General features: G+C 37.8%; 1 protein-coding gene across 3 annotated transcripts in view; it reads left to right on the forward strand.

Annotated features, from left to right (window-relative positions):
• The first annotated feature begins 5,452 nt into the window (after positions 1 to 5,452).
• The window catches only part of MICU2 (mitochondrial calcium uptake 2), a 166,635-nt gene continuing 145,283 nt past the window's right edge, over positions 5,453 to 26,804 (forward strand). For all 3 annotated transcript variants that reach the window (XM_078070572.1, XM_078070574.1, XM_078070573.1), the window contains exon 1: positions 5,453 to 5,714. In XM_078070572.1, the coding sequence (XP_077926698.1) occupies positions 5,505 to 5,714 (210 nt within the window). In that variant the 5' untranslated portion in view covers positions 5,453 to 5,504. The remainder of the gene's footprint in view (positions 5,715 to 26,804) is intronic.

A 26,804-nucleotide genomic window follows, 5' to 3' on the forward strand; every position in this document is an offset into this window, starting at 1 on the left:
GGGCAAAGGAGGGAAAAATATTTTTCTTTGTTGGTGAGATATGCAGAACTTGGGAGATACTATAACTGACTTGAAAATAATCAAGTTTCCCAAGCAGACACAATCTGTTACATAAATGTGTTTTCAGAGAACATCTTATTTGCAACTTCGGAAAGTTGTGCCATCACCCATTCGGTAAGTGCACTTCATTACAGCACAGGCCACTCTCCCCACGACACGGAAGTGTTACACACCCTTGCATCATACTCTTCTTTTTCCCATTGCCTTCATGTCCCCCTAACTTCCCAGCATTTTATGCAATCTTTGTGGCTTTTTTCCTCAGTGAAGTTTTGGGTGTCCATTGGATTACAAACACTATTAAGAAATACAAAACCAAGAAATAGGTATGTGGATTTTAAGTCATCTTTTTTTAAAATACATACTAAAATATTTAAAATAAAATTGTATGAGCTTGAGAATTACTTCAACCTAATCTTGTTAGGGAAATGGGGGAGCTATAGATGAAACAAGATGGGTCATGAGCTGGTAACTGTTCAAGTCAGGTTAGATGTACATGGAAGTTCATCATTTTATTCTCTCCAATTTTGTATGTCTTTTAAGTTTTTCAGAATAAAAAGCTTAAAAAGACACAAATATCATGATTTCATTACTTCAGTTAATAACACACCCAGTCCCTTCCTTTGAATTAATATATTTTTATTAGATATCTTTTTGAGTTTTTATAGTCATTAAAAACTAATGTCTAAATTAACCAAACATAATGCCAGACCTTTGTATTTCTATCTCACAAAACTTAAACCAAAATTATCCAATTTAATAAAGCCAATTTAATCACAATGATCTCACTAGATATTATAAACATTTTTAGAGAAAGCAAAACATTTAATTTTAACAAAATTAAAATTTTATTTTACAAATACTATTTAATTTTTATCATCATTAAAATTTTTACTATGGGTCTTTTATCATTTAGTTGTAAATGTGTAGGTTTAAGAAATAAATAAACATACATAAATGGGGGCAACATGCTTTAAAAAGCTTTAAGCATAGGGGCCACACTCCAATGTGTGGAGACCCCTGCCCATGACAAAACACCACAGGGGGAGCTGTTACTTCTTTGTCTTTGCATCTCTAAGTTATGGCAGTAAGCTTGGCACATATTTCACACTCAATACAGTTTGCTGAATTTAAAAAAAAAAAAAAAAAAGGCCACTTTGGAGTGGCATAGAATGAGAATTTTAGAACTAGAAAAATAAACTGAAACCAAACTCCTCATTTTCCAACAAGGAGACAGGTTTAGGAAGGTTAAATCACACAGCTAATGGAAGTATGGTGAAAGAAATGTTTTAGGAAGATTGATCTGACATAGATCTATGGGATGCTTCAGAGGAGAAAAAGACTAGAAGCAACAGTACGTGTTAAGAGACGATTGCAATCATCAAAGCATGCAGTAATGAGAGTGTAAACTGGGATGATGGGAAGGGAATGAGAAGCAGAGGAGGATCTGAAAGACATTGAAAATGCAACCCTTGGCACTGCTTTTTCACTGTCAGTAAGATTTAATCTTGACCTATTTCTACACAAGCTGGTATCAATCATGATACCCAGATATTTTTACCCATGGCCCCAAACTGCACAAAAAAGGCATAATTAGCAATTCTTTGACTCATCTAGGGCCTCTGAGAGTGATTCATACCCTTCGCTACACAATTATCTACCATAAATATAGTTTAACCTCTGTCTATTCCAAGCAATGGTTCTTTATAATGTCCATCTGTATGCCGCTTGCTCTATTGCTATAGGATTGAGTCCAGCCTCTTTATCTTTTGAGAACCTCCATATTTTTTTCTCCTCCATCTAAGATAATCAATCTTCACGTTATTCTGTAATGCAACAGTAAGGAATCTTTCAGAATCAGGATAGCAAGTTTTATTTATCTTCCCTAAACATGCTAAGATCAAAGATTCATTTGAGTTAACTTCATCTTTTGAAATAGACATATAATAAATGTTTTCAAAAAGAAAAGCTAGTTGATCTCTTTTGTTCAAGACCAACAACCCTGAAAAAATCAAACTTTTGCTTGTAGGTAGGAAAGAAAATAATTTAGAAACGCCCAGGGGATAATGGGTAAGAAAGGCCAGGATAAAATCTGGACAGGCAGAAGGCAATCACTGGGTAGAGAGTGTCTGACATGCAAAGGAGATCAGGGTGGGGTGCGTGGGGATACCAGAAAAGAGGCATAAATACCCCAAAAGACAAACATGTGTAGAGGATCAAGAGAGCTGACAGTTGTTCCACATGTTGGTGGAAATACTGCATGACCCCCTTGTGGTCCTGAAGCCACTCAAGCCCAGACCTAAACAGTTCTGCTCCAAGCCATGCAAACACACACCGTACCTAGTTTTCTCTTATGCTCTCAACCCTACTGTTCCTTCACCATTTGAGGATCCTACCTATCCAAACCTTTCTCACTTTCCAAGTTCCAGATCAAGTCTCCTCTCTTCCCTAGTTGCCCTTCTGACTGCTCTAGTCAACCACACTCCTCCTCCTCTGTATAACAGTTAAATGCCATCTTGCATTGTTTTGAATTCAGGTCTGGCCTCCAGGAAATGTGAAATCCCTTGAGAACAGCTTTTCTGTCATATAACTTATGTCCCTCCTACAGAAAAGGAGCACAGAGTAAGGGAAGTAAGAATGGTATTTTGGAACTACCAGTGTTTCTATTCTGTTTTTCTCCAATTATCATTTAAAACAGCATAGATCTTACAGTTTTAGAAGCAGTTCCTTATTTGGGAATTGGTTTATAAACTACATAGTTGAATATACATCCCAGCCAAGGATGTATATTTTTCTCTACAGCTGATGATGAAGAAATGAACAAAGCTGGAGCCTAAAAAGACCATTATAGTCAATGCACTTAGACAAATGTCAGCAGCTGCCAGGGAAGATTTCATACTTAGAATGGTTAGTCGGCTAGAGATTGGTTCTATTATAAGAATTTGTTTCCTCTGCAAAAGAAAAGTTTGAATACATTAAATCTTAATGAGAGTTCTACAGGCCTGGGCACATAATGAAAAAAAAAAAAAAAAAAAAACCAAAAACCAAAACCAAAACCAAAACCCTAATTACAAAGCACAGTTTTCCAAGTACATTCAAAGATTTTCAGCAAAATAATTTAAAAATGAGGTTTTTGTCTTAAAAATTAACTATATGTATTTCTGTATGTTTGATACTCAAAGAATGGAAATAGGCACACGAGTTTCATTTGTGCCATCTATTTTTTTTTTTTTTACTTATTCATACATTCACTCATTGAATGTCTAATATGTGCTAGGCATTGTGCCAGGCCAAAATAAGACAGCCTTTCCCAAAAGGATGTCAAACTGTGGGATAAATACAATGTTTTTAAATATGCCAAATGCTCTAATGGGAATATGCACCATGACTAATAGATGTGGGGTTTCATTAAATGGGTAGAGGAGCTGGGTGAATTAGACAGTATGTATATACCTAACACCACCATTTTAACTACGGTTTCTGGAAATCAAGACTATACTACAAGATAAGCAGAAGATAAGGTCTTGGTCAACCTCATTTGTGATCTGAGGGCGGGAGTAAGCCAAAACTGGAAGAAGGTAAAAATGACATCTGTGGTGAGTCTACAATGTGCCAGGCATTTGGCTAGTCACTTTCTACAGAATATCTCATTTAATCCCCCAACCCCAAACCATGACAGAGCCGTTTACAGTTGAGAAAACTGAGACTCAGAGAGATAAACTAATTTACCCCAAATCACAGCAATCATCCTACTACAGACAGGATTCCAATCCTGTGGTCTGGCTCACAAATGTGTACAATGAGTCTCATCTACTTACTTCTTGCCTGGAAAAGCACATCGAAAGTGCTTTCAGCAACTGGGGGAAAAGTGAGGAAGATCTGACTGCAGATTTAGACAAGTTGGCTAAGAAAAAGGAAGCAAGAACTAAGGGCAGATCGTGACAAAATGATCCAAGAATGAAGTGGTCAAATTAGATTTAGTGTGGCACTTGTTTTTGGTTTTGGTTTTTTGTTTGTTTTACAAACTTCAACATGGCAGTGATCATGTGGTCAAGATCCTGGCACCTAATTTTTAGCTGTAAGTTACTGCATATCCAAGTGAAGCTTCATTTCAGAGGCTGAACACAGTTTATTAAAGTAAATGCACTCTGAAAAGTAAAGACCAAAGAATGGAGGATCAGAGCCTGCAAAACAAAGGTCTCTGCTAAAGGCATGTGCCTCAGCTAAATTATTTCTTATGACCAATGGAACAACCAAGACTGAGGTACTATTCTAAGCCTGCAAAAGGGAAAACACTGACAACAGTGACTTGGGGTAGGTGTTCTGCTGCATCTGGCTTGGTCCCAGATGGGATAATAGATAACACTTTACTAGAACAGAGTTTAAATTCAATATGCAGCAAATAGTGATTGCCTGAAATAGAGTGACTTTGTTCAGGAGTTCATTAGAAAATACTTCATCAAAGTTAGAAGGCTGGGATAGGATATGATTTAGCAAAATTGAAAGAGCAATCAAGAATGTAAGAATAGGAAGAATGAACAAGACAGATGGGGAAGACACTATTTTTTTTTAAGTTTGCCAGTTTTGCAAGATGAAAAAGTTCTGGAGATGGACAGTAGTGATGGTTGCCCAACAACATGAATATCTCTAACACCACTGAACTGTATACTTAAAAATGGTTAAGATGGCGGTATTGTGTATATTTTACCACAAAAAATAAATTTAAATTTTGCTCAGTTATTTAAAGTAAGATAAGTAGAACACGCACATATTTCTAAAAACATTTTTAAAAGTTTTTGTTTACTAGAAGCGGGGCGAGCTAATTGATGTTATTTTAAATGGCCTGTGGGAAAAGTATTTGCAGCTTCTGAAGACTTCAGAATACCATGATATAAATAATTTTAAGAAATTCTTAACGTGCGTAGGCTTGTGGAATTTAGAGCAAATGCAGTTTTCAGGAATATGCAGATTTTTCAGTTCCACACCCCAACTTCTTCAGGGATGGGATTCCACTCTTAAGATCATGTCCATCAGAAAAGCAAGCCACACAATTTATCACAAATTATTGTCCGAAGCCTAGCCCACCCATTCGTGCTTGCCCCTCGAGCCCGCAGCGCCCACTAAATACTGGCTTCCCCCTAGTGAATGACACACTTTCCTTACGAAAAAGGTAGGACCTTCCTACACAATACGGGAACTATCTCATCTTCGACTGGGGAGGCCACTTTGGGTTCTGTTCCGACCGCTTCCCAGTCACCCGGCCTCCCTGAAGAAATTCTCCTCCCGAGGCTCCGAGATTTGCGGGTGCAGCCACCACAGAACGCAGGCTCGAGGGGCCGGGCGGAGGGCGTCCGGATCTCGCGAGATACACGGCTGCGCGGGAGTTCTCGAGTCCTGCGTTCTGTGGTGGACTGCGCCGGACTGTGTGATGGGGCGCTTCCGCAAAGATGGCGGCCGCTGCGGCAAGAGGCGCTTGGCTGGCGGCCTGGGGCGGAAGACTGCGGCGTGGGATCGCTGCCGGCCGGCGAGCTTGGCCCGGCCCTGGCCCCTTGACCGTGGCAGTGGCCGGTGTGGCCCTGGCAGGCACAGGAGTGGCATGGTACCATGGCCGCATGAATGTCGTGGCACCCGAGGGCAGCCTCACCGTCTTAGCACAGGTACGGAACCTGTCCTTTTTGCCAGGCTAACCAAGCTCCTCCGTCCTCAGACTCCCGGTGGTGGAGCGGGCGGTCCCAGCTCCTCTTTCCGAGTCCAGGTAGGGGCACCGCTGCGGAAGACCTTGGACAGGTGGTAAGTGCTTCTTCCTCGACTCGGACCCCACCGCGCTCCCCAAGGGCATTCGAGGCCAGTGCAGGAGATTGAGCCTTCGCCGGGAAAATCCCGCGAAAGACGAACACACGAAGCCCACGACAACAGATTTGCGGCGATGGGTGTGGGCGTGTCTTATTCAAGACTCTTAATTTGCGGATTTCTCGCTACACGGTTTTGGGGAAGTGGTTCTCAGATATGTAATTCGTGTGTGTCCAGTTTCCCCACCCGGACGTACCTTTGTTAACCTTTATAACTAAAGCCTTTACGACTGGTTCTTTGTAGGGTATGATGAAGTTGTCCTAATAGATGACTTTTTTTATCATAAAAATGTCAATCATAAAAATTAGCCGGGTGATAATTTCCAGATTTTATGATCAACTGTAAGGAACATGATTATAAACCTTAATGCTTCAGTGGACTATAAGCACTATACAAAACACGTTTCTTTTAAAACTTCCGTGTACTAAAGGTAAAAGTTCCCTAATTAGATATAAAATTGTCAAGTAAAGTATTTGAAAATTTGAAAGAGTACTACTTTTTAGATATTTTATGCACTTTTCATTTTAACAAGTTTTAGTGTGTGCATTGTTTTGAAAATTAAAAGCAGTATTCTGTTTGTTAGGTTTACATTATACCTTTCTAAGGAAAAACCCAAGGAACAATCAGATACAATGAAAGAGAGGAAAACAGGCCTTGAGAATTAAAGTTAAGCATTGACAAATGATATATTTACTTGTATTAAATTAAGGTGCCACATAGATAATACATGTAATAACTCTTTCCCATCCTCTTACCATTTCTGATCATAGGAGAAGGATCTGTCTTGTGGTATTTTATAGGATTTTTGTTCTTCTGGTGCCAAGGATTCAAGTTATTCATCATTGGTTTCTCTCTTCTCTCAACCTCTTAATTCATCCTATTTAGGACCCTTTGGCTAATCATCCCAAGTATATCACTTAATGTACCCTTCTTTAGAAACCATTAGTGCCTCATTCGGCCTAGGATAAAATCCACATTTAAAAATTTTGTCATTCAGAGCCTTTTGTAGTAACACTCCAACTTGTCACTACTCATATATACCTTCCAGTCAAAGTGATTCACCCAGAATATGACTTCAGTTTTATCCCCTCAGCAATTTGTAGATTCTGATTTCAGTTAATCTGTCTCATTGTTTTTTTCTGGCCCACTTCTAGCCTACTTGTGTTTTAAATTCCTGACATGACATTAAAAACTTTACACCAGTATATTTGAATTCTCTCCAGCTCTCTCCCCTCCCCCAACCTGTGGTACTTTTGGCCTAGAAACCATTTTATTATCCATTGGTTTTTTGGTGGTGGGGGGGGTTGTTTTTTTGTTTGTTTGTTTTTTGAGAGAGAGCAAGCATACCTGAGCTGGGTGGAGGGGAGAGAGAGAATCTTAAGCAGGCTCCACACCCAGCGAGGAGCCCTGGGCTCAGTCTCACAACCCTGAGATCCGGACGTGAGGCAAATCACTAGTGGATAGCTTAACTGACTGAGCTACCCAGGCGCCCCCCATTTTATTACCATTTTTTAACAAAGTCTTTTGACACAGCATTTGCTGTTGGACCAATTCAAAACAGTGGTTCTCATCCTTCTACCACCATAGTAGACTTGAAGATGACCACACATTCCTCTCAGCAACAGTGGCTCAGTACAGCAAGCATTGAGGGGCATATAGTTTGAAAACTCTCCCTCCACCTCGGTGATTCTGGTAATACTTCCCTAAAAGGAGGCCTGTTAATCCCTCTACCACAACCACCACTTTGAAGTCATGTGTGCATAGTTGAGAATCACTGACGGATACATACCATCTCTTGATACAGGTTTATATATTAGTATAGTTATTTTACTTAGTATTGCAAGGTGGTAGAATCTTCCTGATACAGGTTTTTAATAATAGTAATAATGACCTTCATTTTCAGTCATCACACCAGGTAAGTTTTCCAGTAAAAATGGGGAATTTATGATCGTTGAATCCTACACTTTCATGGTTCCCATTGTGACCAACAGCTTGCATTTGTGAGGATCAATCAGAAACTAAGAATAGAAATCAAGGTCATAAAACAGCAAATAAATTGGAGTTTCCCTTCTTTCTTTCCCTCCCTCCACAGTTATTGAAGTGCCTACTCTCTGCCAGTCAGTATGCAAGGAGTGGAGATTCGAAATACAGTTCAAAAGCTTATGGCTTAATGGGGGAGGGCAATTTTAATACAGGTTGGTAAATGCTGTGATAGGGGTAAGTTCTGGGTGCTATGGGAACACAATGGAAGAGCACCTAACAGTCTTGGTTTCCTGAAGTAATGATAGGTAAATAGACACCTATAGGATGATTGGGAGTTTGCTGGGCAAAGAGAATGGAAAGAATATTACAAACAAAGAGTATATTGCAGAGTTCTGAAGATAAGAGTTTGACTCAGTAGAGTGTGAGCTGCAGAAGATGAGGTTCAAAACTGGGGATGAGTGGTGGCAAAGAATCATCAAGAAGTGCCCCTTGAGGGGCACCTGGGTGGCTCAGTTGTGAAGCGTCTGCCTTCGGCTCAGGTCATGGTCCCAGGATCCTGGGATCGAGCCCTGCATCGGGCTCCCTGCTCGGCAGGAAGCCTGCTTCTCCCTCTCCCACTCCCCCTACTTGTGTTCCCTCTCTCGCTGTGTGTCTCTCTGTCAAATAAATAAATAAATAAATCTTTAAAAAAAAAAAGTGCCCCTTAAGCCATATGACAGAAATTTTTATCTTGAGGATAACAGGGGGACATTGTAGGGGCTCTTAACCCTCCTATACCCCAAAAGATCCAGACATAGAATTCAGGGGGTCTGTGAACTTAAATAGAAAAAGATTACTTTCTTTTTTATTAACCTGTAATTTGCCATTTTCTTCAGTTATGAATTTTCTTCAGTTATGCCACTATATAATGTTACTTAATGCATAAAGAATTACAGATATTTCTATATCACAAATTTAGCTTTGACCTTTGGAAAGAGTATCGAGACTTCAGTGAAGAGAATGAATTGAAAACTGGATGAGGGAGCTATTGTAATAATTCCAGAGAAAGATGATGTTGGCTAAATTAGTGGATGAATTTGAAAGACATTTAGAAGATAAGTGTGCAAAGAATCTGAGTTGCAGATGTTATATAAAATATAATATAGTGTTTTGCAACAAAACATTTTATCCTACAGATCCTTAGAGAATTTGCTTTGGAGCACATGAGCGTATTAGTTACTTTTTTGTAAACTGCTTCTTCTGAAACACTTAAGAATATTTGAAAACCATTCTTAGATTTTACTATTACCCCCTTTACAATATTATTTTAATTGATTCTGGCATAGTAAAATCAGATAAATGATGGAAGGGGAAAGACAAAAATATTACTCTAATCCATTCTTCTATAAAAGAGTAGCTGCATTGTTCATAAATAGTGATTTAGGGGCACCTGGGTGGCTCAGTCAGTGAAGCGTCTTCCTTTGGCTTGGATGGAGCCCCATGTTGGGCTCCCTGCTCAGCTGGGAGTCTACTTCTCCCTCTCCTTCTGCCCCTCCCCTGTTAGTATGCTTGCTCGCTCGCTCTCACTCTCTCTCGCAAATAAATAAAATCTTTTAAAAAAATTATGTTTAAAAACATAAGGCTATTTCAGTGGTGAAAGCAGTTAGGAGCTAGAGAGTTTTAGAGTTGGAATGGCAAAATTATTTTCTTCCTGCAGGTATTTCAGTAGCAAAAGTTTTATAGCTATTATCGTATTTTGTTTTCACAAGCTAGAAATAATATATTGATAAACTGCAACTGATGAAAACAAATTTCCATATCACTAAGTAAATCTTCAGTGCCATGTCAGATCAGACTAACTATAAAGCTTTTTTGAACCATGGGTGTTATAAATCATTGTAATAATAAGACAAACGGGGGGGGGGGGGAGAGTAAAGAAAAAGCTATAAAGCCAAAATAAAATGCATTATACTTCACAGTTGACAAAACAGTGATATTTTTTTATTTGTTTTATTTGTTTGTTAATTGTATCAATGTTTCATTTATTCTCTAAATGTTTGTATTTTTTATCTTATCTTAATTTTCAGATTATTTATGTGATATTGAATACTATATGTCTCCCAGACTTCATAATAGGATTTTTTTGGTTTGCTTTTAATGAAAAATTTAAGAATTATATTTAAAAAGTGAAATTATTGGGGCTCCTGGTGGCTCAGTTGGTTGAGTGTCCGACTCTTGATTTTGGCTCAGGTCATGATCTCAGGGTTCTGAGATCGAACCCCTCATTGGTTTCCACCCTCAGTGGGGAGTCTGCTGGAGATTCTCTCCCTGCCCCTCTACCACCACCCCCAACCCCGTGCATGCTCACGAGCATGTGCTTTCTCTCCCTCTCTCTCAAATGAGTAAATAAATCTTTTTTAAAAAGTAAAATTAATTTTTTATAACCTAGTCTGTAAAACTGTATAAATGTTTATTCTAAATAAATTTAAATATTTTATATAGTTTCCTAGGTATTAGATTTCCTTTGATATGTTATTTGTGTATATTTATAAATCTTTGAAACTTTTCCCCAATAACATTTAATCAGTTTTTTCTTTCATAGGACTTATTACTCTTTGAAGTTATTTTATCTATTTGTTTATTTTGTCTTCTCCCACTAGAATGGTCTCTTGGTCTTTTTCATCTCTGTGTATTTACAGTCATGTGATGGCACATAATAAATGTTTATTCAAAGAGTAAATGAATGAACTGCACTATATAACAAAATGACCTTGTCTAACTTTTGTTTGATTGGCATTTATAGAAATAGTAGACAAGCAGTATCCAAAAATGGTTAGAATCAGCTAAGTTACTAACTATATATACTAAGTATATATATATAGATATATACTCAGTTACACACTTCAAGTCGTAAAGATATGTTCCCATATCATCCATATTCCCAGTAGAAAATATAAGTAAATAGGAAACCTTGCTCTTCTCTGCTATATCCCAAGGGCCTGGAAAAGAGTCTTGTGCATAGTAGGTGTGGTAAATATTTATTGAATGGGTGAATAAATTGATGGAATTTATAATGTAATAATAATAGGTATATCTTTCTCTCAAAAATGTAAAGATGGGTCCATTTCACCTATTAATGTGTATGAGATTTCATTTTCAGTTCACGTTATTAGCATTTATGTTTGTCTTCATATAACAAGTTTTTGTCCTCTGCTATCATATTAAAATATCAAAATTAATTTTAGAATTTAAATAAAGTTAATTGCATTTTCTTTCTTTTTTTTTTTAAGATTTTATTTATTTATTTATTTGACAGAGAGAAACACAGCAAGAGAGGGAACACAAGCAGGGGGAGTGGGAGAGGGAGAAGCAGGCATCCCGCCGAGCAGGGAACCCCATGCAGGACTGGATCCCAGGACCCTGGGATCATGACCTGAGCCAAAGGCAGACACTTAACGACTGAGCTACCCAGGTGCCCTGAGTTAATTGCATTTTCATTCTAGTTACTGAGATGCTTCAACTTGTAAACCTCAAGCCAATTAAATTGTTTTTAATTTTGGAAATAATCCTGACATATGGTGAAAACTAACCATAAAAATAAAAACTATATTTTGATATGGTGATATTATATTCTGATATTATTCTGATATTATATTTTGATGTTATAGTTAAATATATAGTATACACTGTATATATAATATTACACTGACTGAAGATGTAAATATAACAAGATCTGTACCTTAACAATTGGTTAAAATTCTTCTTAGGGAGAGAGTGGTTTTGGTTTACTTACTAAGTTTTTCTGGTAGAGAGTAAGCCCCCTAGGAGCCTGAATGTGGCTGGGTCAAGGCTTCAGCGGTGAGGGAAGGCTGCTTTGCATAATGGAGGCAGAAGAATTCGGAGCACATAAGGAAATCTGGGTATAGAAATGAAAAGGAGAAGGAAGGACAGAATTGAAAAGACTGGATTCTCTGTAATTTCTTGATCTTCCATCACCTATCCAGTCTTTAGTAAAGTCTAGTATATTCGCAGATACTCAGTTACACAAAGTTCTTATGGTTTAAACAGAGGTAGCACTGGACGAAAGTGATACCCAAAAGAGAAGGCAAGGAAAATATAAGTTCCTCCCATTCCTGCATTTTTAGCAGCACTCCCAGAAGGATGTTTTTTTATTTTTCAGCTTTATTGAGGTATAATTGACATAAAAATTCATATTTAAAGTGTACAACTTGAGGGGTGCCTGGGTGGCTCAGTCGGTTAAGCGTCTGATTCTTGATTTCAGCTCAAGTCATGATCTCAGGGTCCAGGGATTGAGCCCCCCCCGCCCTCAGATTCCACACTCAGCAGGGAGTCTGGAAAAAGATTCTCTTTCTCCCTCTCGCTTTGCCTCTCCCCCTGCCATGCATGTGCGTTCTCTCTCTAAAATAAATCTTTTAAAATTTTTTTTAAATTAAAAATTTTTTAAGGATACAGCTTGATTTTTTTTTAGACATTGGGAGATAAACACCATATCAAGTTAATTATATCCATCACCTCACCTAGTTATCATTGAGTGCATGTTTGTGTATGGTGAGAACACTTAAAGATTTACCCTCTTAACAAATTTCTGGTACATAACAACAGCATTGTTAACTGTAGTCACCATGCTGTATGTTTAATCTCTAGGACTTACCTTGCATAACTGGAACTTTTACCCTTTGACCAACATCTTCCCATTTCCCCCAACTTCGAGCATCCACCATTCTGCTCTGTTCTTCTGTTAGTTCGACTATTTTAGATTTCACAGATAAGTGAGATTATGTAGCATTTGGCTTATTTCACTTAGCGTAATGTCCTCCATATTCATCCATATTGTTGCAAATGGCAAGATTTCCTTTTTCAAGGCTGAATAATATTTGTGTGTGTCTGTGTGTGTGCACATGCACACCACATCTTTTCCATTCAGCCATTGATGGACAGTTGGCTATTGTAAATAATGTTGCAGTGAATGTGGGAGTGCAAATATCTCTTTGCAATACTGATTTCATTTCCTTCAAATGTATACCCAGAAGTAGTATTGCTGGATCATGGTAATTCTATTTTTAATTTTCTGAGGAACCTCTGTACTGTTTTTCTTTTTTTTTTTTTTTTTTTTAATTTTTTTATTGTTGTGTTAATCCCCATACATTACATCATTAGTTTTAGATATAGTGTTCCATGATTCATTGTTTATGCATAACACCCAGTGCTCCATGCAGAACGTGCCCTCCTCAATACCCATCACCAGGCTAACCCATCCTCCCAACCCCCTCCCCTCTAGAACCCTCAGTTTGTTTTTCAGAGTCCATCGTCTCTCATGGTTCGTCTCCCCCTCCGATTTCCCCCCCTTCATTCTTCCCCTCCTGCTACATTCTTCTTCTTCTTTTTTTCTTTCTTAACATATATTGCATTATTTGTTTCACCTCTGTACTGTTTTTCATAGTGGCTGTACCAGTTTACATTCCCAGCCAACAGTATAGAAGGGTTTTCTTTTCTTCACATCCTCTCCAGTATTTATCTTTTGTCTTTTTGATAATTGCTGTCCTGACAGGTATGAAGTGATATCTCATTGTGGTTTTGATTTGCATTTTCCTGATGATTTGTGATGTTGAGCATCTTTTCATATACCTATTGGTCTTTTGTATGTCTTCTTTTCAAAAATGTCTATTCAGGTCCTTTGCCCATTTTTTAATCTGGGTATTTTATTTCTATGGCCATTTAGTTGTTTGAGTTCCTTATATATTTTGGATATTAACGTCTTATCAGATGTATGGCTTGCAAATATTTTCTCCCATTCTGTAGGTTGTTTTTCACTCTGTGCTTTCCTTTGCTCTACATAAGCTTTTTATAAAAATTTGATGCAATTCCACGTGATAATTTTTGCTTTTGTTGCTTGTGCTTTTGGTCACATATTCAGAAAATCATCATGCAGATCTCTGTCAAGAAGGTTTTCCCCAGTGTTTTCCTCCAGTAGTTCTGCTGTTTTGGATCTAACATTTAAGTCTTTAATCCACTTTAGTTAATTTTCCTATGTGGTGTGAGATAAGGATCCAATTTCATTTTTATACATATGGATATCCAATTTTCTTCATACCATTTGTTGAAGAGACTATCCTTTCCCCATTGTGTAGTCATATTTCTGGGCTCTATTCTGTTCCATATGTCTGTTTTTATGCGAGTACCACACTTTTTTGATTACTGTGCTGTGTGTATTTGGAAATCAGGAAGTGTGATGCCCCAGGTTTGTTTTTCTTGCTCAAGATTGGGCTAACTTTTCAGGATCTTTGTAGTTCCATATGAATTTTAGGATTGTTTTTTTCCATTTCCGTAAGGAATGCCGTTGGGATTTTGAAGGGGAATGCCTGCCTTGAATCTTTAAATCACTTGGGCAGTATGGACATTTTAACAATATTAATTCCTGGAATGGTTTTGAACAGTTATGGATTATGAAATGAAAGGTAGGATTTATCCCTGTCAGGGTCCAGTCAGGAGACAGAAGCGTAAAACAATAATTTGAGTGGGGAAGTTTAATATAAAGAATTATCTAGTAAAGGTGGTTGACTTCTAAAGGAGTAAAGGACTTTAAGGGGTCCAGAAGTAGCAGGTGCCAAAAAGTAGCCAGTATCTGTAAGTGAAAGGAGAGTAGATAGTGAAGGTACTAAGGACTTGGGAAAGCTCCTCCAACCCCGAAGCTGAGATTTAGCCTTTTTGAAGAGGGCATGGTTACCACAGAAATAGAACTCTGCTGTTGGTAGCTCTGGCCAGATGGTACAGGCCCGAACTAGCCAGAAGAAGCTTGTCATTGCTGGTAGGTGTGTCGGAGCTGGAACTGGTCTATAGAATCATCCCACTGAATGGGAGAATGTGGCCTCAGGGCATGGCCAGAAGTGGCACCTGGAGCTGCTCATAAGAGGTAACCTGGTGTGTTGGAAGCTGCCTGCAGAGCTGTTCGGAAGCTGGCTGGTCTGTGAGGGCCACCTGGCTCCAGCGCTGAATAAAAAAGGCAGAAGTGCCTTCCTCCCTGTTTTCTTGCAGTGTCACTCCAGTGCCCTCTATTGACAGAGGCTAAAATTGTTCTAGTTGACAAGGAGAGAAGTCTGCAGGGGGTTCAGATCCAGTATCACAAAGCAGGACAAAAGAGGGTGGATTAGGAGCTGAGACAGTTGATGACTTATACTGAGTTCAGGAGTGTTTGGCCCGGGTTTCAGCAGGAAAAGCTCCAGCTGACCACTTGTTACAAAGGGTACTGACTGGATTTCTTATTGGCATTATATGCAGTGCCAAGGATATGTGGGCACTTGATAGAGTCCCCTTGTCCTTTGTGTTTCTTCAGTTATTTGTTATTGAGGAATAAAAGAGCTCAACAAAATGAGCTTTTCTTTCACCATTGTCTCTCTAGTGCTAAACTTAGGGCTTGGCACTTAGATGGTATTCATTAAATGTTTTTTGGATGTACATTTCCATGGTTGCAAGATACACCCTCCTCCATCAGAGATTTCTCATGGAATTAATTATTATTGCTTTTTATAAAATTCCTGATATTATGGTACAGTAATTGAGGTTCTGAATATTTTCATTGTTGGGAAAAAATTAAAAAGGTTATAAACATTGTTGAAGTTGTCATTTTTGTATTATTGAGACAGGTAACGTTAATGATGACAGGAAAATTAGTGAGGTCAATGTGATCGTTAATCTTACGTGTTAACTTGGCGAGTCTGTGGTACCCAGTTGTTTGGTTAAACAGTCTAGATATTACTGTGAAGGTTTTCTTTAGATGTGACTGGGGGTTTGAACTCACGACCCTGAGATCGAGACCTGAGGTGAGATCAAGCTTCACGACTGAGCCACCCTGGTGCCAAGAGATGTGATTAACATTTAAATCAGTAGACTTCAGTAAAGCAGATTACTCTCCATAGTGTGGATGGGTGTAATCCAATCAGTGGACAGCCTTAAGAGCAAAGCCGAGGTTTCCTGAGGAAGAAAGAAATTCGGTCTCTGGAGGCAACATAGAAACTTTGCCTGAATTTAGGTCTCTTACCAGAAATTCCAGCCTGCCCCACAGGTTTTGGATTTGCTGTCCCCCTCAATCCCATGAGCCAATTCCTTAAAATAAATCTCTTATCCCTCTTTCTTTCTACCTTTATACGTATAGGATATAGGAATATCTTATTGGTCCCATTTCTCTGGAGAACCCTGACTAATAACAGATTTTGGTACTGGGAATTAGTATGCTGCTGTAATAAATACTAAAACTGTGGAAGTGGCTTTGGAATTGGTTAATGTATGAGGCAGGAAGAGTTGAGGCACATGATAGAAATCATCTATATTGCCTTGAAGAGACTGTTGCTACAAATATGAATGTTACAGGTGCTTTTGGTGAGGTCTCAGATGGAAATGAGCAACATGGTAATGGAAACTGAAGGAAAGGCAGTTCTTGTGGTAAAGTGGCAGGGCACTTGGCTAAATTGTGCTCTACTATTTTGGGGGAGGTATAACTTGTGAGTGATAAAATTGGATATTTAGTTGAGCAGATTTCTAAGCAAAATGTTTAAGTCATGGTTCAGTTTCTCATAGTTGTACATAATAAAATTTGAGAGGAAGGAGAGAAATTAAAGAAGGAATTATTACACAAAAGAACCAGAACTTGAAGATTTGGAAAATTACTAGCCTGGCTGTATTGTAAAACAATGAGAAGGATGCTGTGCGGAGAAAATTAAGGGTGTGGCTAGACAACCATTTGCTAAAGAGATTAGGAGTGTGACTCCTGAATCCAGTCAACCATCTCAGCAAAAAGCTGCTAGGGTTAGACTGAAGGGGGCAGAGAAGGGATGAAATGAAGGAAGGACTTCTTGGGTTCTACAGGCAAGTAGAGCTGTCTAGTCACGAACGTGTTATCTTTCCAGAGAGGAGAAGAATAACTTAAGGAGGGGTGCCTGGGTAGCTCTGTTGGTTAAGTGTCCAACTCTTGATTTCAGCTCAGGTCATGATCTCAGGGTCCTGCAGAATGCTCAGCAAGGAGCCTGCTTGAGAATTTCTCTCCCTCCCTCTCTGCCCTCTACCCCGACCCTTTCATGGGCACTCTCTCTCTTTCTCAAATAAATCAATTAAATCCTTTAGAAAAAAAGAGAGAGAGAGACAGAGAGACTAACATAAGGAGCACAAAGCACCTAGCCACAGAGGATTATTCTCAAACATAAAATCTGATTTGCCCTAAATTGCAGACATGCTTGGGACCCATGACCCCCTTTTTCTCTTCCAGTTTCTGTCTTTTGAAATGGGAAGCTCTGTCCTGTACATGTTCTATCACTGTGTTTTGAAAACAGGTAACTTATCTAGTTTCATAGGTTTACAGAAGGAGTAGATTTTCACCCCAGGATAAGTCATACTCTGAATCTTACCCGGAAGTGATTACGAGAATTTATATGCTGAGATTTGGGACTTAGTTGATGGTATTTAGATGAGATGTTGGACTTAAAGTTGCTGCTGGGATGATTAGGACTTTGGAGAGGATGTTGGGATGGGATGAGTACATTTTGCATGTGAAAGCAGATGAATTTGAGGGGGGGCCAGAAGGTAGACTCTTGAGTTGTGTTCCCCCAAAATTTGTATGTTGAGGTCCTGCCCTCCACTATCTCAGACTGTGGCCTTATTTGGAAATAGGATCATTGCAGATTTAATTAGTTAAAAAAAATTTTTTAAAGATTTTATTTATTTATTTGACAGAGAGATAGCAAGAGAGGGAACACAAGCAGGGGGAGTGGGAGAGGGAGAAACAGGCTTCGTGCTGAGCAGAGAGCCCGATGTGGAGCTCAATCCCAGGACCCTGGGATCATGACCTGAGCCGAAGGCAGACGCTTAACGACTGAGCTACCCAGGTGCCCCTTAATTAGTTAAAATTAAGGAGGGATCATATTGGAGTAGGTTGGACCCCTGATACAGGATGACTGGTGCCATATTAAAAAGGGAAATTTAGATGCACACAAAGGGAGAACGCCATGTGAAGACTGGAGTTATGCTGCCACAAGCTGGAGAACTGCCAGAAACTAGGAAAGGGGCCTGGAGCAGATTGTTCTCTCACGCCTTGAGAGGGAACATGCCCTTATGGGCACCTCAGTCTCAGACTTCGGGCCTCCATACCTGTGAGACAATAAATTTGTTATTTAAACCACTCAGTTTGTGGTACTTTGTTACAGGAGCCCTAGGAAATGAATGCAGTTAATATTTGGTATGGGTCTAAGAGCAGTGGTTTCCAGCTGTGTTCTATCAGAGAGACTTCTCAAGATCCAGAAGAAAATCAAATGGGCAGCCTTTGAGAGATGCCTTATATCTGTTTTATATGTAGAAATTAGGACTCTGCTACTACAACTTGAAAACAATCTAATATTTTTAAACTAGTCATCTTTTTAGAGTTCAGCACACATCAGGTATTATAATGCCTTTGAATTTTCCAGTAAACCTTATATTTTCAGTGAGAAAATTTAGTAAATTACCAATATGAAAACTGGTCTTATGGTGACCAAAAATTGTTACACTTCAGAAAATACACATTTTAAAACCATACTATAAGGAATTTATAATTTCAAGGTTTATGAAAAATGTGGCTTGATGTGTGGGAGAATCACCTTGATCTTCTAAAGGGGGGAAGTTATGTAAATTGAGGTAATGTGTTATTTTCTGGGTAAATAAAATTGCTTTCTTATGTAATTGTGATTATGATTTAGTTGTCAGGTCTGATTTGAATGATTTCTCATCTAATCTTTATTGACATTTCATAAATGTATTTTCCTTTCTCTTGATGTCTTAATTTGCTTGCTTTTATTTGAGTAAAAAGAAATTAGAGGAAAAAACACCTTTAAGATGTATTCATATAAATATCTTGCATACGTCATAAAATGCCTCACACATGAACGCATCTTAGAAGTAATGTGTGTTTGTTGATGTGATTTTTGTCTTTAAATCCCATTTAATGACCTTCTTGACCTATAATTCTAAACTGATATTTTGCCTTTTAATCCTGCCTCACCTTAGAATTATGATTGAGCATTTTTAATGGGTTTAAGATTAGACTGCAGCAATATTAATCATTTAGCAACTTGCATTACAAAACAGCATTAGCTCATAGAAACTTTTAATGTTCTCAGAACAGCCTGGTTTTTCATGCCTTTAATTTTTACATTTTGACATCCATGATAATTGTCAGTTTCAGTTTTATCAGTTCCTGCTGATCAGTAGGAATTCCCTCCTTCTGACCATCCTAATTCTATCCATGGAGATGATCTCCTTGAAGCCTACTTTAGTATCTCCTTTCTTAAACTTTTCATAATATTTTTGTTTGTGCCATCAATTAGCATTTGCATTTTCTTATGAGCAAATCTAATATCTGGTCTCTCTAACAACATTATTAGCCTTTAAGCTCAGAAACTATTTTTTATATTCTAACCCATATCATTTTAATTTGTTAAAATACCAAGTAACTTAAAAAATCCTTATTAAAGTGGAATTAATTAGATAGAGTATCACAGCACTCCCATCCTTATATCATATTTCGCTCCTTCTAGGGCAGTTTTTTTTTTTTTTTTTTTAAAGATTTTATTTATGTGAGAGAGAGAATGAGAGAGAGAGAGAGAGCATGAGAGGGGGGAGGGTCAGAGGGAGAAGCAGACTCCCTGCTGAGCAGGGAGCCCGATGCGGGACTCGATCCCGGGACTCCAGGATCATGACCTGAGCCGAAGGCAGTCACTTAACCAACTGAGGCGCCCTAGGGCAGTTTTTTTTTTTTTTTTAAATATTAACATATCTAAAATCAGGATACGTCTTAAAGTCAGTGGTGTTTTATAATCCCTTTTGGCCAAGTGGCAATCATGACCTAGTTGTCATTGCCTGCTACTGTGAGAATTTGTCCACATTTTTATCACTTAAATTGAGATACATGCATTGTTTGATAAAACCTTAGTCTTGGGCGCCTGGGTGGCTCAGTTGGTTAAGCAACTGCCTTTGGCTCAGGTCATGATCCCGGAGTCGTGGGATCGAGTCCCACATTGGGCTCCCGGCTCAGCGGGGAGCCTGCTTCTCCCTCTGACCCTCTCCCCTCTCATGCTGTTTCTCTGTCTCTCTCTCTTTCTCTCAAATAAATAAATAAATAAAATCTTTTAAAAAAAAAAAAGTCTTTAGAAGAAGAGAAATCATGGGCATAGAAATACCTCTCAAAGAAACAGGAAAAACAGTTTCCCTGAGATCAGAAAGTGATGCTTAGGGCAGGAAAAAGAAAGCAGAACAGGCTAAGAGTGGTCAGAAAAAGATGCTGTTTTGTCACTGTGATCAAATCATGGTAGACTTAACATAATTTGAGGATTAACAAATAGTATTAAAGGGTCTTCCTAAATAGGTATCAAGACTGCCTTAAAAGTCTTCATTCTTCTTATATTTCATTTATTTTTATAAACTACCTAGAATTTAGAATTGAGGCTTTTTTTCGTTGAGGAAAAAAACATGGCAGAGCATCATGTTTCATTCACTGTCTCACATTTTAAAGCTCTGTTGATATGTTTACATTAATTTTCATATAATTATTTCTATAGTTAATTCTGTTGTATAAATTTATTATAAATGTCAAATTTGATATTACTTAATACATTTGATTTAGTATGCCTTCATGTTGGGAGAAAGCAAAATGCTTCCAACAGTGCAATTCTAAGTCTGGCTTCTTTGAATCTATCAAAAAAAAATAAGATCCGGGACTTACTGAAATTCCATTCACCTTAAGCCCACATTTAGTTATTAATATCTTACTGTAAGGTGGCTGAAATGGGTGAAGATGACCAAAAGGCACAGTCTTCCAGTTATAAAAAGAAGTCCTGGGGATGTAACATACATCTTGGTGACTGTAGTTAATAATACTGTATTGTATGTCTGAAGGTTGCTAAGGGAGTAGATCTTAAAAGGTCTCATCACAAGGGAAAAACATTGTAACTGTGTGATGATGGATGATAACTAGACTCATGGTGGTCATTTCACAATGTGTACACATACCGAATTATTATCTTGTACACCTGAAACTAATATAATGTTATATGTCAGTTGTATCTCAAATTTTTAAAAATATCTTACTATACAGCCACCATTCTAAAGTACTTATACATAACTTTTAGCTTTTATTATCATTTTACTAACAATACTTAGCAGTCCCTGGCTCGTAGTAGGTATTTAATTTTTGAATAAGTGAGTAAGTGAATGAAAAAATGAATGAATGGATAGAGTGCTCAACTAAAGCTGTGTTTAAATGGCTAAAATCAGTTGAAAAATAGTGTGCCTTTCCTCCAAGCTTCAGTCCATCTATATTGTTCTAAGGCTTGTTTGCAGTTTTAAAGCCCTTTGACCCTCTCACTGAGCAGAAGCTAGTTACCTTGCAGAATGTCCCTAAATTTAGATTTGGCTGATGTTTCCTCATGATTTATGCATTTTTGTTAAGAATTACAGTAAAGCTATGCTGTGTTCTTCTCAATGTATCATATTAAGGAGGCATATGATATAAATTGCTACTGATGATATTAACTTTTATCATTTGGTTGGTAAGATGGTATCTGCCAGGTTTCTCCATTGTAAAGTTAATTAATGTGTATTTTATACTCATTAATTAGTATTTTGTGGGGAGATACTTTGAGGCTTCGTGAGGCTTTCTCTTCTCCACTGTTTATTAATTAAAGATTTTGTTTTTTAAATTTATTTTGACAGAGAGAGTGCGTACAAGCAGGGGGAGCTGAAGGCAGAGGGAGAGGGAGAAGCAGGCTCCCTGCTAAGCAGGGAGCCTGATGTGGGGTTCGATCCCAGGACCCTGGCAGACACTCAACCATCTGAGCCACCCAGGCGCCCTCCACTGTTTATTAATTCATTCATTCATTCATATCTGTTTGGATTCAGGGGTTCCTACTTTATTCACAGGGTTTCAATCAATGACCATCATAATTCACAGACGGTCCCCAACCTATGGTGGTTGATTTACAATTTTTAGACTTTACAATGGTGCAAAAGTGATGCCCATTCAGTGGAAACGGTACTTTGAATTTTGGCCTTTTCCCAGGCTAGCGATGTTGGGCTATGACAACAAGCTGCACCTCCCAGTCAGGCACACGATCACAAGGGTTAACAGCTGACAGACTCAAAACCATTCTGCACCTATACAACTATTACATTTTGTCAGTTTCAGTACAGTTTTAATTACATGAGCTATTCAATACAATATAAAATTGGCTTTGGGTTCAATGATTTTGCCCAACTGTAGGCTAATGTCAGTGTTCTGAGCATGTTTAAGGTAGGCTAGGCTAAGCTGTGATGTTCAGTAGGTTAGGTCTCTTGGATGCATTTTTGACTTAGGATACTTTCAGCTCACTGTGGATTTTTGGGGGACGCAACCCCATCATAACTCGAGGAAGATCTGTATTTGAGTAATAGATCTCCCTGTATGTAATCAGTCTCCTGAAAGCTGTGCCTTGGACATGCCATGCCCCACTCCCCTCACCCCTGGCAAAGGAGAAGGAGGAAGAGAGGTCCTGCAGCCAATTCTTGATTAATTGTTCTAAAAAAAAAAGAGGACTTTTAGCATAAGTAACACAAAACAACAACTTGCCTAGGATATAATAAGTGATAGTTTCTGAAATGTCAGAAGGAAAGAGGGAAGAGGATGCCTGGAAAAGCAACTTCTAGGAAGTTGAAAGTAGACCTCTTCCTCCACTGACTTTAATCCTGTCATAGTTGTGGGGCGCCTGGGTGGCTCAGTCGTTAAGCGTCTGCCTTCAGTTCGGGTCATGATCCCAGGGTCCTGGGATCGAGCCCCGCATCGGGCTCCCTGCTGAGCGGGAAGCCTGCTTCTCCCTCTCCCACTCCCCCTGCTTGTATTCCCTCTCTCGCTGTGTCTCTCTCTGTCAAATAAATAAATAAATAAATAATCAATCCTGTCATAGTTGTTTATTTGTTTGTTTTAACTGTATTAGAATGTTTATGCTGAGCTTGATGCTGAGAGGATTTTAAATGGCTTAGAAAAGTGCTATTGTGGGCAATAATTTTTAAATGGAGAGAAAAATAGCATACAGATGAAGTTATAGAAAAGATTAAAATAATGCTATAAGATCTTGTGTTATATTTGACGTTAATCATAAATTTGATCTTAAATTTAGCAACAAGTTCAAAGAGGAGAAGAGTCCAGTTATATGCTTCATAATGGTTGCTTAGAAACAACTAAATCTGGGAATAAGACAGTTATTTTCTACTGTTTCATAAAGAGGATACTGTAGCATCATTATAGTAAGAAGTATAGCAAGAAGTTTCATATGGCAGTTTTTTATAATCTCTAAGTGGGACATTTGCATAACCAAAAAATATTAGGTAAGTGGCAAAATGCTTACCATTACAGTATAGTCCTGAGAAAACCGTTCAAGGAGGGGGTGCCCACTTAAGTCTGTTGCTGCTGAGATGGTGAGAACAGAAAGCTAGGCTTTGGGTGTGGCAGTAGGAAAGGTGTTGGTGACCTTGACGAGGAATTTCAGTGAAATACTGGGGACAGAAATTTAATTGGAATGTGTTGAGGAGAGATGGTGAAGTAAGGAAGCAAAAAATATGAATAGAGATATTTCATTCTACAAGTGTTACTGTAAAGGATATTCAAGAAGACACAAGATATGAAACCAAGGTAAGGTTTTGTTTTAAGATGTAAGACAATAGAAGACATTTGAATGCTGATAAAATGATGTAATAAAGAGACAAAAATTGTTACAGATCTGTGAGGGGGTAATTATTGGTTGAAGTCTTTAAGAAAGGAAGTTATACGGAGTCAAGACCACAGGTAGAAGGGTTGGACTTTGACAGTAAAAAGGATTCTTCTTCTGTTGTAACAAGTGAAAGCAAAGGGTTTGGTTAGTCCCAGAAGCTGGCTATAGACCTAATTCCACACTTTCCTTCTATTAAAAAACAAACAGGCAAAAAGAGCCTGGTTGTGAACTGCTCTGGAAAAATGGGCCATGTCAGAGGAATCTGTAATGACTGCCACTAGAGAGAAAAACCCATAAAGATAGTGGGAAGGGGATAACAGAGTTCATGAAGAATGAGAGCTTAGAAACAACAGTTACAATGATTATAGGACTAATTACCATAAAATTCTAATGGCTTTGTTTTGGTGAGTTTTTCCAGTGTTGCTTAAAGTATCATCTAATAAGTTATTTTGAAGAAAAATTTGTACTATGAGTTTTTTTGTGTGTGTGTGAATTAAGGCATTCTTTTTTTTTTTTTTTTTTTAAGATTTTATTTATCTATTTGACAGAGAAAGACATAACGAGAGAGGGAACACAAGCAGGGGGAGTAGGAGAGGGAGAAGCAGGCTTCCCTGCGGTGCAGGGAGCCCGATGGGGGGCTCGATCCCAGGACCCTGGGATCACGACCTGAGCCGAAGGCAGACGCTTAACGACTGAGCCACCCAGGTGCCCCTGTACTATGAGTTTAATGTAAGTAATATACTGTACCATGGTATTACATTTTAAAATATTTAAAGTCTAAAATAGTAAGAGAACACCAAGGATGGTTTATTTTCCTCTGATAATATTTAAATTCACATTTGAACTGCTATTTTATATTTTGTGGGTATGACCCGACTTAAACAAATGGTCACAAATTTTAGATAAATAAAAGCAAGGAATGTGGATCATTGTGTTTAAACTGTCAAACAAATATATTAATTGGGAAGTGAATTTGCAAATTTCATTAAATGTAATGCATTTCTGTTATATATCAATGAATAATTTAAAAACCCCAGTCATGTAATTAATACAGTGGAGCTATTTTAATTTGCTGTGACAACCCTACACAATTCATAAAATTAAATTGGTGTTGCTTTCTTTTATTCCAGGTTGTCTGACTGTATTTGTGGTGATTATTTTTGTGAAAAGGGGGTAAAAGACATTAATAATACCACTAGCAATGGGTAAAACACAAACTTACTGGAGTATTCTTGAATTGGAGTGTATATGTGTGCAGTGCATTGGGTTTAATGATAGTACCTTTAAAATTGGTATGCCAAGGGCAGTAAACTTTACAGCAACATTCAGAAGTTTAATAACCATGAAACGCTGAAAGGCCAGTGAAGACTAAAGCTTTCTTTAGTCAACAGTAAAGCAAGAATGCAAAGATGTTTTTATTCTTTATTGCCTCAGGTAAAAATGTCTCTAGAAACAGATAAATGATGACAAAGCTTTGATGTTAATAAACCCAAATGGAAGTAAAAAATCAAAGTGTGTAAATGGCTAGATTATGAAAAGAAAAATGACAAAGTTATACCCTGTAATTAGATGTAATTTGTGCTTTTGGCATAGCTATTTGTCCTACATGAATGAGAGGTTGTCTTACTTTCCTTCCTTGCATAATAGGACAGTACTTATATATCCTACTGTAAATCTTTTGTGGTACTTTTCTCGGGGGTGCAGGGACCAAGGAAAAAAAGAAAAACAAATTGTAATATCAAAGCAGAAGTGTATTTTAATCTTTCCTTTGGCAATTATATTTGTTTAGCTGAACCTAAGGAAAAAATTCTGTTTGCCCTTATTCTATAAAACATAGGTTCTAGTAGATCATGTATACAAATTAATGCTCTTGTTATTGTGAATTTTAGAGTTTTATGAATTACAACAGTGTATAAACATATCGTAAGCCACCAGTAGTGGCAGTATATGAATTAAAAATTGAATATGAATGTTAAATGTTTCAAATTATAAATAATTTCTCTCTAGAAATAATACTTAATGAATCATATGTTTAAGTACAGCCTGGTCCATGTAGAAAATTTTTATTGACATCTATGAAAGTTCCATGAATGGGTGATATGTAGAATGAAAGTTGTGGTTACTATTAATTAAGAAATACAGCCTTATAAAGTCTTAAATTTATCCACATATATTGTATGATTCATGTATTATGTACTAGAAACTTTATACCTTGTTTCCTATTACATGTGAGTTCCAAGCATCTCCCTCCTCAGTTCTTCATGACTTAGCTGGTATCTGCCTTGGAAATGCAAAGCATTTTTTAAATTAGACATAATAAACCTTAAATAGTAAAGTGCAGTGTTTTTTCACAAATTGTTCTAGATATTTCAAAGCAAAATATGATTGACTTAACTAAATCTGTTTGGGAGTATCGTGTCATTTTTCTCATTTGCTAGTATACGCAATTAGAATTAGAATACATAAGAAATTATAAATGGGTTGATTTCTATATTGTGTGTGTGTGTGCAGTGTAAATACCAAGAAATTAAAATCACACTATTAAAAGTGTTTTAAAGACAATTTTTTTTTTCAGTTTAATTTGGTCATAATTGCCCAGTTAAGAACCAGCTCAAAACAGAAGCAGAGCCCTAATGTGGCTTCTGCCTCTGTTTAAACCCACAGTCCTGGGGAGTTGCTTGGAATTGCTCCAGGGTTGAAGTCCATGTCAGGAGACTGCTGTTGTAGTATAGTACTACTTTTATGTGTTGCTTCAGTATATGTCCCATAGCTGTGACTGCATACTGCAAAGGAAAAACAGTAAACAGCTGAGCATCTTCTAAAGGCTCATCTGATTATCAGTCCTACATACATCGAAGTATAATATGAAAGCCTTATCTCTTCTAGTAGACATACCAAGTGTAAGATACTTTAATAGCAAGCCAAAAAAGAATGATTATAAACAAACATTGGTTTTTAACCAGGAAACCATTGCAATAGAAAGTGGACAGTCAGTGGAATAATATGAGCCAAAGACACAAACGTAATACTAGCTAATCATGTTTTATTTGTAATTGACTTTTTTATGTAGTACTACAATTGTTTTGTTTTTAAATTAGGACTTTGAGTTTCAAGAGTGTGCTTGACCACTAGGCAGTGATTAAATCCTTCTTAAAT

The sequence above is a fragment of the Halichoerus grypus genome, chromosome 4, assembly GCF_964656455.1.
Source record: "Halichoerus grypus chromosome 4, mHalGry1.hap1.1, whole genome shotgun sequence".
Classification (NCBI taxonomy): Eukaryota; Metazoa; Chordata; class Mammalia; order Carnivora; family Phocidae; genus Halichoerus; species Halichoerus grypus.